Source organism: Schistocerca americana, chromosome 1, assembly GCF_021461395.2.
Source record: "Schistocerca americana isolate TAMUIC-IGC-003095 chromosome 1, iqSchAmer2.1, whole genome shotgun sequence".
Classification (NCBI taxonomy): domain Eukaryota; kingdom Metazoa; phylum Arthropoda; class Insecta; order Orthoptera; family Acrididae; genus Schistocerca; species Schistocerca americana.
This window is the reverse complement of record NC_060119.1, coordinates 1167410076-1167423288: the sequence shown is the minus strand read 5'-3', so window position 1 is coordinate 1167423288 and position 13213 is coordinate 1167410076. Positions and strand designations below refer to the sequence as shown.

The window sequence follows — 13213 nt, the reverse complement described above, 5'->3', positions numbered from 1 at the left end:
TTTAAATATATTTGTGCTGTGAGTTGAATTTCCCCAAAAGATGATTCCATAGCGGAGCAACGAGTGGAACTGCGCATGAGTGTGCATTTACTTGTAGTAGATTTTAGTATTCTTAGTCCATAGCACAATGATGAGAGTTTCTTTGATAAGTTGTTTATATGTGTGTCCCATTTTAAATTGTGTTGGACCCATAGACCCAAAAATTTTGTTGCATTTACATTTTCAATTTTATCATTATTTAACTTTACTTGGATAGTTTTTTGATTGGATGTGGGAATTAGATGGAAGTTGATACATACAGTTTTCCCACTATTAACAATTAGGCCATTTTTGTTAAACCACTCAAAGTTTTTTCATAGAGTTATCAGATATTGTCTGAAGGGATTCAGGGCTAGATCCAGTCAACACTACGCTTGTATCATCAGCAAACCGGATAGTTTTTTGTGGGCTCATACGTTCAACAAGATCATCTATGTAAATGAAGTGATATGCTTGAAAATGATGGAGGAAAAAACATCTACTGTTACTAAAATGTTAAAAAAACTCTTCTTCAATTATGTGGTAAGTTTACATTATTCACCTTTTCCACTTTGTCACACATATTTTTCGTGTATGACTTATGACGTTTGTAACCTAACATCAAACCTTTTTGTGACAGGAATACGCATTTCATCTCATTCAAGAGAACAAATAAATCATGTATTAAGATGAATTACACCTGAAGATGGACCCACAGGGTCCAAAATGCATCATGTACTAACTAAAACGCGAAAAATTGTGACTGAAGGTGGTTTTTAATTCACACTCAGTCACGTTTGAAGCTGCAAAATATGGATAATTTAAAAAATCTATAGATTTAAGTTTCATCTACTATGACAAATATACCAGCTCCATTTCCTGTTCCCCTATCCTTTTCATATATGCATAAATGTTCCCCAAAGATCTCACTACCATCAACTCTACGTTTTAACCAGCATTCTGTGCCTAATATTATGTGAGGTTCAGTGCTTTTTAGGAGCACTTCCAGCTCCGACACTTCATTGCGAATGCTTTGGGGGTTTACCGCTAGAATTTTGATTCTCTCATGTGCAGGAGGCATTTCTTTGAATCTTACACTGATAATTCTGAGATTCCCCACAACTAGTGTAATCTGGATTGGATGGAGAGTATCTTAATCTAAAAAAACCATTGTGTGCACCTCACAAACAATCATCTAATTGGGTAGCTGCCTCTGATATGCAATGTGCTCCTGACCTATTTAGGGGCATCTTACAATTCTCAGCCCCATGGTTCAAGTCTAGGATGTCACAGCCTAGACTGTCACATAACCCTTAGAATCTTTGGTTTAATCCTTCTACTTGACTGAGAACCAGGGGGGTCACGACCTGCTCTGCAGACAATGCTGCAGATTGATAGCTTTGTTGAAACTGCGAGCAATGCTGGTATTCTCAACCCTGTCTGCTAGTTGCTGCAATGATCCATGTATGACCTTGGATCTTCAACAACAGGCATCGTTTGCTCCAACATGCACCACAATCTATAGTTGGTCATACCCTGTTCTCCCAACAAGGGCCAGAACAGCCTCTTCGACATGTTGAATGCAGCCTCCTGGCATACACACCAAGTGTACCTGGTGTCTGTTCCCATCTCTTGCTGCCATTTCTGTAATGGGTCCCATTATTCATTGTACATTAGAGATGTCAATGTTAATGTACCTCTACCCTTCATTGTTTGCTTCCTCTTGACGCAGGACAAACCAGATTTCCCCAAAACAGGTAAAGTGTGTCCCATTGGCTCAGTTTCCATTTCAGTGGAACACAGCACCTCTAACTTGTTTGTTATAGGAATCGGTACAGCACACCGAGTCCTCCCTGATCTCTGTCTACCCTGTACAGGCCACCTAGACCCAACATTGACTCACCACCAACAGTCAAGTGGCTGGGTAATGCTGGGGCTTTGATTTCCTGCAGCAGATACAGTGCCTACAGGAAAGACTAGTGCTTACGATATCTGACACCTCACCCGTTCGCAGCAGCTTCTAATTGCTCATCCCCTGCATGGTAACAGTACAGACACTGCAGGGATGCACTATGCCCAGTGCAGCATCTTACAAAACAGTCAATAATTTATGCCTGGTGCAGTATTTTGCAGAGCAGTAAACAAATAGCTTCATACTAAGCTTGCTGTTGCTCTTAATTTACGAGTTTGATATGCTACAAATATTATCAGTATCCTTACAGATTTTTAGTAATTTATAGCCATAAATGAGATATCTATTACAATAGAAAAGTTGTTACAGTACTGTATTCAAACATTTCAAGGTTGTTTTTCCTACTCATCTGTATTAACTTACATTTTTGCACATTAAAAGCAAGCTGCCATTCATCACACCAAATAAAAGCTCCATCATTCATCCTGTATCCTTGAACAGTCACGCAACAACAACACTTTCCCCTTGACTATACTATCATCGGAAAACAGTTGCATATTTTAGTTCATTCTAACAATCAGATCATTCGTGTATTTAGAGAACAAGGAAGGTCTTAACACACTTCCCTGGGGAACTCCTGATTATATCCTTGTCTCTGATGAACACACACCGTCCCAGACAACGTACTGGCTTTTAATACTTAAGAAGCCTTCAAGCCACTCATGTCTGAGAGCCTATTCAATACGCTCTGACCTTCATCAACAGTCTGCAATGGGGCACTGTGTCAAATGCTATACAGGAATCTATGGGACTCATCCATGGTTTGCAGGATATTATGCGAGAAAAGGGCAAGCTGGGTTTTGCAGGAGTGATGCTTTCTAAGTCAGTGTTGATTTGAAACTTTCTGGCATATTATAACTGTGTAATGGGCCGAGACTCGGCACACAGTTTTAATTTGCCAGGAAGTTTCACATCAGCGTACACACTGTTGCAGAGTGAAGATTTCATTCTGGCAGTGTTGATTTGTTGACAGAAGTGTTTCTGCATAAAGAAAATTTATTTCCTTATGTGCCGCTCTGAATGATTGTCCTAACTACCTAGTTGTTTTCTAGACAGGGGTGGGAATGTTACAATATTTCTTTTTCTTATGCTGGTTATATATTCTATACACGAAGCAGAGCCCTCTGTTTTCTCTTATGGAGGTAAGATTCCACCCACGCTTGAGGGATGCCATTATGCCATAATACTTTAATCTGGGAAGTACAACTTTGTGATCACAAAATCAAAGATTTTGACAAGTTCGCAAACTACATCAGCAGATAATTTTTGTCTATCCCTGCTGACACTCCATTTCCAAGTTTTTTTTTTATTTCTCTTTATGAGGAGAATCCTTTATCAAAGCCAAACTGAGAGCAGTGAACAAGTTCTCATTTGACTGTGTAGGACTTATTAGCCACCTCTCAAGTTGGCTTTTATAAATTACTGATTGAATGAAAGAATGGATTCCAGCTAAATAAGCTAATTCTAACTGGAATCTATATTACAGTTCCCCACTTTCACTGATAGTTATTTAATGGCTAAGTGATGAACAATAACATTATGTTAAATACTCCAGTGATATTTAAGGAGTGGTCAGTGAGAGACAACTAATCTGCTCTTAAAACGTAAGGTCATTCCACAAGTACTGCAACATTTTTTCTCAGAACAGGATGGTTTTATTCATGACAAATACACAATATTGCTCACCAATTCTTTGGGTACAAAACTATTTTTCAATGTAATATACATTAAATTCTATGTGCTGCAACACCATAATGTGAAGACTGTATGCCATCATGGTGCTACTATCATGCTGTGTGTCTCAGCCAAATTTTTGCTCCATTTATAACTTCCCCTTAATTGCTGTTGAGCTTCTCAAGGAGTCCATCCACCAGTGGGGCAAAGAGATGGAAGTTGGAAAGCATGAGATCTGGGCTGTAAGAGAGATAAGGAAGAACAACCCACCGAAGTTTTGAAATCTATCAGGCGAACACAGTAGTGCATGACGATGTTTTATCATGGTGAAGGAGAAGAGCATTCACTTGTTGCAGCTATAAACATGTAATCATTCCTTCAGTTTCCTGAGAGTCTCACTATGAACTTTGGAGTTTATTGTTTGAAAATAAGGGAGAAGATCACACATAGTAACCCCTAAAGAGTTCCAGAGGACTAGCCATAACCAGCTGAGGATACTGTTATGAAGTAATGTGGTATTTCGAAGGAAACACTGAAAGTTGTCTGCTATATTTCCCACCTTTCAGATACTTTTTTTTATTGTGTGTTGACTACTTGTGAGCAACTGTAGCTGTTATTTCTGAACTCACTGATCAACCTATGTATATCTGCTGGGGCATCTGATTCGGTAGTTTTCTCTGGAGACATTGTCCGAGGTGGTGAAGCTCCAGCCAATGAGGAGTAAGGCACTCGTATGCTAGGCATGGTTTCCAAGTTTTGAAGCAGGACAAAACATTCTTGTTCAGTCTGTCCATGCTAAAGTGAAGAGGTGTGTCTGACAAGCACATTTTGGACTGAGGAATTGTCTGTAAGTAATGGCTTACCACATACGTGACAATGTTATTTATGCAAGAATAAAAACTGTTTACTGTTGGTTCTAGTCTGAAATATCTAGAACCACATATCTTATTTTTCACAAGAGGAAAGTTTTTATAATTCTGCAAGGAGATCAATCATCACACTGAACAGCAAATATACAGAAAATTGCTGTTTTGCTTTTCCTCCTGAATTACTCACATAATATTCCCAGCATTTAAAATTCCTTAATTTTAAATAGCTCTCATTTTAAAACAGCCCACACAGAAGGGAGGCAGGGATGTTGGAAATGGCAGGCTCCATAAACATATCTGATATGTGACTATAACCAAATGTATAGTTGCCTTGTGTTCACATCAACAAACAAAACATTATATTTCATCTTTAATGAATGCCATTGTGACTGAACTAAAAGAGCATATGAACTCAATGTAGTAAGACAAAGTACTGGGAACATATAGCCCATCTTGTAATCAATTTTCTTAACACTTTCGATACCATAATTAGATAGACTGGCCTCAATGACCTTACAGTACTTTGAGGTCTTTACATGGATGTCAACTCCAGCAATATAGCTTACATGAAGCTCTTAGAGACGTTAACTTCAAACTATCTTAAAACTATAGTTTCCATGGACACCAGAGTCTCTGCTTCTAATTTATCATGGTAGATTATGCAATAATTAACAAAACTCCTGAAGACACTTAAGTACAGAAACAGACTTTCATTAGTAAGACCACCTTGCACAAAAGAAAATCAGCTCCTAAAAGAATGATAGGAACTTCTGAAAAGAAACAAGCTTCGAATAATAGTAACATCAACTCTCTTAAAATTATACTAGCCGAGGAGAGAGAGCACAATCTATCATGTGGAAGGGTCAGGTAACAAATGAGATGAGTTTTGCACTTTTGATTCTTGCTGCCCAATTAAAGAAATGCAGACAGAGCCAATACACACACTCAGAGTGGAAGAAATAACTTCAGACTTTCAGACAACATTTTTGAACTTAGGCAAGATATTTCATGACCTAGATGTCTTGTACAAATCAACAAGGCTGTACACATTCAAACAAAGAATATAACATAGAAAAGAAAACTTTAAACGCAAGGCCTCCTGGAAACTGATCAGTTAGTATTGGACAACTTCCTCAACTAGGGATAATAAACCTTTATGTATTATACAAGATGGTAGGCCTATTATAAAAGACCCAAAAGCTATATATCCAATAAGCATTTCATATCACCTACAGGATACCCAAACACTATACACACACAGAGAGAGATATGAAATTACAACACTAACAGTGGATTTTGAATCAATGAGGTTAATGAAAATGAAATAAGCAAGAACCCGGAAAGGTTCACATGTCACATGCCGCATAATTGAGAAAGTTAAACCACTAACCTACCTCGTAAACTGCAATATCAGGGAAAACATCTATCCTAATAGTCTAAAAACAAGCATTGTTAAACCACTGCATAAGGAATGAAGTAAAAAAGAGGTTTCAAACTATCATCTGGTATCAATGACCCCTACCTTTAGTAAGGTTTTTAAAATGGTTCTCCTCCTTTCAGCCCTCTGTTTATTTTACAAACAAACGAGTTCTTAACAGAAAAACAGCATGTTTTAGGAAATATTGGTGCACACCAACTGCAGTTACTGAATTTCTACATGAAGTATACATCCTTCTAGATGAAGGAATAAAGACAACAAGCATATTCTTATATCTTTCCAAAGTCTCTTAATCAACCACGGCTGTTCACAAAAAAAATTGAAAGCACACAAATCCAAAGACTCAGCTATGCAGTTACTGTCCACCTATCTAACAATTACAATCTGTGTACTAAACAATAACTTTATCTTTGAACTCTTCCATTTGGTCTGCATTAAAAAAAAAAAAAAAAAAAAAACTGGAACTGTGAGTCCACCTTGATGCAACACACACTTATTTGTTTACTTACTTATTATCCAAACTAGTTTTGGTGACGAACATAGCCCTTATTGGTGGGTTCTTTGAATGTCATTTATTGCATGTTACTCTTGCACCTTTCTCCATTTATCATGCATACAGAGGAGTCATAATACTCAATTAAAAAATATATATATACAATGCCTATAATTAACAACACGGCATACACAATGATTCTCTCTGTGAAATGGCTCAGTTCCACACACGAGGCATACAGAACATAATGTGTTCCAATGAAACAATAATGCCAGTTCTATTCTGGACTAATTCTGTACACTCTGTGAAAGCTTCTGAGCACAGCCTAGTCAGTTATATGAAGGTAAACTTTACTACTGTTTAACTAATTTTTTTTTAACTTACAACCAATGGCCCTGACAACAGTTGTATTCCAGAGTACACCGAACTGCTAACTCCTATCATAAAGTGCGATGCTCCTAGATTTCTCATGTATGCAGATAGCAGAGGAACGGCTAGGCCAACTGCAAACATGTCCTGCAAAAATAGCCACATTATCAATGTTACTAATCACACTAAAAATCATTAGTCCCTAATAAAAATTAAAAGCAAGGTGCGGTAACTACTGCTCTTAATAATTTGTGAAAAGGCGGGCTTTCTTACCAAAAATGAAGACACGTAAAGCCATTTTATTTTATCTTTGTTATACATATTTAAGATGTACGCCGACTGCTCACGTCTCCTGATTGCATAACATAGATTCGGTCCTTCAAGACCGGTAGATAATGCCACTCAAGGGCGAACGAAACGACTTATCATACACTGTGCACATGATATGTACCCAATTCACCGCATCATAAAACCTATCTGCTGCACGGTAACATCTATTTATAACACAACCACGTCTCTCACAGACCACTACAGTTTTCGAACTGATACCAAAACAACAAAACACATACGCACACCACATGATTCCTGTGCAGGTTGTCATTCCACAGGAATACCAACATATGAGTAATACAAGCATAACCTTTCTGTCGTTTGTCTCTGAAGTGTGTCGTCAGGTTAACCCTTCCAATACCTTTATTTTAGGATAATACAAATAAAAACCATACAATGTCAACTAACAAAACGCTTAAATACCAGCTGTTCGAGGTTGTTTATTGAGGCATTCGGCACTGCTACATCACGCAATCATTCTATTAGCATTATTGTATTCCACCTCATCTTCCATAAATTCTTAAAAGTAGTTCGAATACAAAAGTAGTACTGTAGTCTGCATATCACTAGTAGTACTGATTCAAAACTGAGTTATGAAGCATGCCCGACAAGTCTCTGAGTGAACAGAATTAAGACTCAAATACAAGGATTTTTATTCAACATTGATCACTTTACAATGAAACACGCAATATTGACTCGTTCCTCATGTATGATATGTCTGCAGAACACTTTGAAATAATGAATGAATGTCCAGGTTATAGAGTTGTACTTTTAAAACAATTTTTAAAATACAATTTACGTGGATAATATATATCTCTATTAATAACACACGCCTGCAAAAGATTTTTTTTAAGTTGTTTGAAATTTGATAATTTACTTTTATGAACTTTTCAGCACTGATTTCAAAAATGCAATCCATTTTTCTATCACGTTAGGTTTTATCACAAAAAGGGAGTATTTTTGGGTATAATAACAGAATTTAAGCAATTTATCATATTTTTCCAACGTTATAAACTTTTATTTTATTTATAAATCATATTCTAAGCTTTTTCCAGCACACGTCCATTTCTCTTTAAACTCTTAAGTCCTTATAATTACGTTTTCGCTTTTTGTTGAAGCTTCTTTTATTGCTTTTCCAGCTGTAGACTAGTTGAGGATCATCTCTTTTTATCATCCAGCAGTAGTCCGCTATCATGTTGACTTTCCATCTTCCTTGATATCTTCTTTCCATTTCTTTGATGTCTGGGTGAATCTTTCGCCCTGCTCTTCACTTACATCACCAAGGTTTGCAGCGAAGTAGTCAAGATGTGAGTGGAGAAAATGAACTTTAATGCTCATGTTACAGCCCAGCTTTTTAAAATTGTTGAGCATGTCTGTGACGATTGTCTTGTAGTTTGGATCTCTTTTGCCTCCTAGGAAACCGGTAACAACTAATTTAAAAGATGTCCATGCTGCCTTTTCTTTTGTTTCCATTTTGTCCACAAAGTTGGGATCTGTCATTAGTTTTCTAATGTCTGATCCGACAAAGATTCCTTCCTTTAGCTTTGCCTCTGAAAAACCAAGATACTGTCCACAAACATATCTGAAACACTCACTTCTTTTGGCAATGCCTTAACAAATAGTTTCATCAGCTCCAACTTACTGTAACACCTTTTTGCGATCCACAGGGCTTTTCCTCTCATCATTTTTAACCCCTACCTGTAAGGTTTTTCTCAAGAACCAAGCTTTTTTTAATGTAATGTTGCTTTCTGTCTCTACTGTCCCATTCACAGAGAAAGCAAGGGAACTTTGTATAGCCACTTTGTTGACCAAGCAGCATTGAAATCACTTTTAAATCACCACATAGTGTCCATTTGTGGTCTGAATAGCGGTTTGCTTTAAACCAGTTCATGGTTTTCGTAACATTCTTTTAAGTGGACCGAGTGTCCAACTGGTATAGAAGCATACTTATTGCCATTGTGTAGTAGTACTGCTTTAATGCTTCTTTTTGAAGAATCAATAAAAAGTCTCCATTCATCAGGTGTATACTCTATTTTGAAATGTGTCGTAAGTCCAGGAACATCACTGCAAAATACCAGGTCACCTTCTTGAGAGAAGAAGGATACAAACTCCTTTACCCTCGATTGATACCAAGAAAAGGATATACCCAGAGCCAACATATGTTTATCTTTCAGTCTAGATCCTAAAACCTCTGACGATTCTTTAGAAAGCCCTAGATCTCTAACTAAATCGTTCAGTTCAGATTGTGAGAATGGAAAGTGATCGGTTGTGCCAGGATCGTAGAAATCTCTGTCTTCTTCACTAGTACCTTGCTGAGCCAATGGCTTGTGATCATCTATATCATCCAAAGAATCTGGAGGAGAGGGTATTGGTACTTCAGGTCCATGAGGAACAGGGGGAATGGTTGATTGAACGTTAGGGTAAGAAATATACTTTTTGTTTTTCAAATTGAAACCTCATACGCAAGAACAAAAATAGCAGTAATCACTATGATTTTTGGGCTCCCTCCAAACCACTCATATCCCAAAATGTAAGGACTGCTTCTTACGTTGAAACCATTGCCTGAGCAAACTTTGTGTGGGGCCCAAGACTTATCTTGATCGCCTAACTTTATACCAAAATCGGCGAAATATACTTTTTATCAGTATAGTTGCCATAAATGTAGCAGAAGCACTCTGGCTAGTTTGTACATCCTCTGGTAGCCACTGTCCATTGTACATAAAACAACTTCACAAGACAAGAAAACAGTCACTACTTTAAAGCACTAGTAACAACAACATGTGAACAGCACAGAGGGAAAAGGTCACAATATTCTAATAAAAACACAGTGTACAATAATGTTAGTGTGTTGCATTAGAATATCAGGGGGTTCAAACACAAAATACATGAGAAGATTTAGAAACTGAGGGTGGAATAAATGTACAATGCCTGTTTGAACATCATATAGCCACAGATATGGAAAATGTAAATGTATGTGGATATAAGCTTTCAGCACAAGTAAATAGAGACACTATGGAGAGAGGAGAAGTTGCCATATACATTAAAATTTATGAAGTGTGAAAAATTTAGAAGCCACAAGTTTTGTGTAGACTAACATGTAGAAGCATGTGCCTGTGAGCTTAAACCAAATAATTGTACTTTACTACTTGTAGCAGTGTATAGATCCCCACTCGAAAATTTTCGGCTATTTTTGAAAAACTTGGATTCTTTGTTGTGCTATCTGTCAGACAAAGGGAAGCAAATTATTGTTTGTGAGGATTTCTATGTAGATTTTCTGAAAGAGTCCAATAGGAAGCTTGACCTTGAAGTATTACTTGGTTCTTTCAATTTGATGTCTATTTTGATTTTCCTACTCAGGTGGTACATCAAAACAGCACCCTGATAAATAATCTTTTTATAGACCAAGATAAATTTAATCAAATACAAACTTTTCCTGTTAAGAATAGTTTGACTGATCATGATGTACAGCTAGTTACAGTATATACAATATAACAAAACAGTCCTCAATAATAGCATATTTAATTAATAATTTAACAATTGCAAATTTTAGTGAAAGCTTGCAACAGTTAGACTGGGATGAAGTGTACAAGGAACTTGATGATAATTTAAAATTTAACCTATTTCATGTTACCTCCATGAGTATATTTGAAATCAGTTTCCCTAACAAAACAGTAAAACATAATAGTAAGAAACCATCTAAAAAGTCATGGCTTACTAAAAGGATAAAAATATCTTGTATACAGAAAAGGAAAATGTATCTTATAGCGAGAAGGACTAGTGATCCAGAAACAGTCAAACATTATAAAAACTACTACACTATACCAAGAAAAGTTATTAAAAAGTCTAGAAGTAAGTGTGTTATGATGAGATTAGCACTGCTGGTATTACAATTGAAACAATTTGGAATATTGTTAAAAGGGAAACAGGGCAACCAAGAGCACAGGAAGACTGTATTTCTATCAAACTCAATGAAAAGGTTGTTAACAAAAAGTCAGAAATAGGAAATATTTTCAATAATAATTTTTAAGCATGTAGAGAAAATAGGGTCCAGCTATTAATCAGAAAATGCAAGGCTATATCTTGATGAGGCAATACCTTTCAGTTTGATAAAATTGAAATCCAGCACACCTCTCCTACTGAAATTAGGAAAATAATAAGTTCACTTAAAAGTAAAAGCTCACATGGAATTGATTGCATTTCCAATACAGTACTAAAAGCTTGTTCCCAAGAGATAAGTAGGATTCTCATCCACATATGTAGTAGCTCACTGAAACAGGGCATTTTTCTGCACAGGCTGAAACGTGCTACTGTGAAACCATTGCATAAAAAAGGAGATAGGTCTGATGTTAACAACTACCGTCCAATCTCACTTCTGATGGCTTTATCCTAAATTCTTGAAAAAGTGATGCATTCAAGAGTAGCCTCACATATCTCTAAAAATGAAGTACTAGCAACATGTCAATTTGGTTTTCAGAACGGCTTTTTAACAGAAAATGCTACATATGCTTTGGCTAATCCAAATGCTCTGAATAACTGAACATCACCCACAGTGATACTTCAGAAATATGGTGCTCCAGAAGAATTTTGAAGATTAGATGGGTAGATCATGTAACTGAAGGAGGTACTGAATAGAATTGGGGAGAAGAGGAATTTGTGGCACAACTTGACTATAAGAAGGGATCCCTTGGTAGGACATGTTTTGAGGCATCAAGGGATCCCTAGTTTAGTGTTGGAGGTAAGTATGGAGAGGAAAAATCGTGTGTGTGTGTGTGTGTGTGTGTGTGTGTGTGTGTGTGTGTGTGTGGTTTGAGGTTTTCGGGCACAAAACAGCGTGGTCATCAGCGCCCAAACGCATAGAAACAGGAACACATGCAGAGAAGGGACGAAGATGGACAGCAAACAAGGAGAACCGCTAAAAGACACAGGCCTGACGCAGTTACAAATCCTCACATACAGAGGCAAACAAGAGGAAAAGAAACGCACTAAGAAAGAAAAGGAAACACAAGGAAAAGAGAACAGAAATCGAAGTGAAGCAAGTAGGTAATCATGACTGGCGGACCTCTTACCTAAAACCTGGGTGAGCCAGTCACCCAGCAGCACATTAAAATCCTCTCCCTAAAATCCGAGGCAACAAATTGGACAGGACACAAAACCGTAAAACCTTAACCACAGTCGTTGCGTCGTCTTGCAAAATAGAGGGCAAATCCGGTGGCAAGGAAACCACCGCCCTCTGGTCAGAGAATAAAGGACAGTCAAGTAGAATGTGGCGGACAGTAATCTGGACGCCACAAGCACTGCAGATTGGGGGGTCCTCCCGCCGGAGTTAAAAAGCGTGCGTTAAGGGACTGTGCCCGATGCGGAGGCGAGTGAGGAGAACCTCATCCCGCCTGCATGACTGGTAGGACGTTCGCCACGGCCGCGTGGTGGCCTTGACCAGACGCAGCTTATTTTCACCGACTGCCAGCCACTCCTCTTCCCATTGACGCATAACACGAAAACGCAAAAGGGAGGTAACAGCATGGAGGGGGACGGCACATTCAACAACGTGAGGGAGGGAGCATGCATCTTTGGCAGCCACATCCGCCAGTTCGTTTCCCCTAATACCCACGTGCCCCGGCACCCAGCAGAAAGAAACCTCCTTCCCTTGCCGTTGCAGGTGGAGTAGGGCATCATGGATGTTCTGGACGACCGTATCCGCTGGGTACAAGTGTTGCATGGTCTGAAGGGCACTCAGGGAGTCAGAACAGATGAGAAACTTAAGACTGGGAACACATCTCATCTGCTCCAAAGCCCGCAAGATCGCAAACAATTCGGCATCAAAGATGGTAAACGCCGCAGGAAGCCGTAACTTGACGACTCGATCAGGGAAAACAACAGCACAACCAACAGAGTCCCCCTGTTTAGAGCCATCCGTAAATACTGGTACATGGTCGGCATGATGGTTTAAAATATCGTAAAATAAGGAGGTAAAAACAAACGCAGGAGTGCAGCTCCTCCGATACTCTGACAAGTCTAAAAGGACGCTGGGCCTCTGGAGCAACCAGGGAGGC

The 13213-nt window shown here is 38.2% G+C and overlaps 1 protein-coding gene across 1 annotated transcript in view; it reads right to left on the bottom strand.

Annotated features, from left to right (window-relative positions):
• The window catches only part of LOC124551882 (major facilitator superfamily domain-containing protein 9-like), a 48264-nt gene extending 40861 nt beyond the window's left edge, over positions 1-7403 (bottom strand). Inside the window, exons 1-2 of the mRNA XM_047126475.1 lie at positions 7107-7403; positions 6849-6980 (exon numbers count right to left, since the gene is read on the bottom strand). Of these exons, the coding sequence (XP_046982431.1) occupies positions 6849-6980; positions 7107-7154 (180 nt within the window). The 5' untranslated portion in view covers positions 7155-7403. The remainder of the gene's footprint in view (positions 1-6848; positions 6981-7106) is intronic.
• Positions 7404-13213: the final 5810 nt, after the last annotated feature.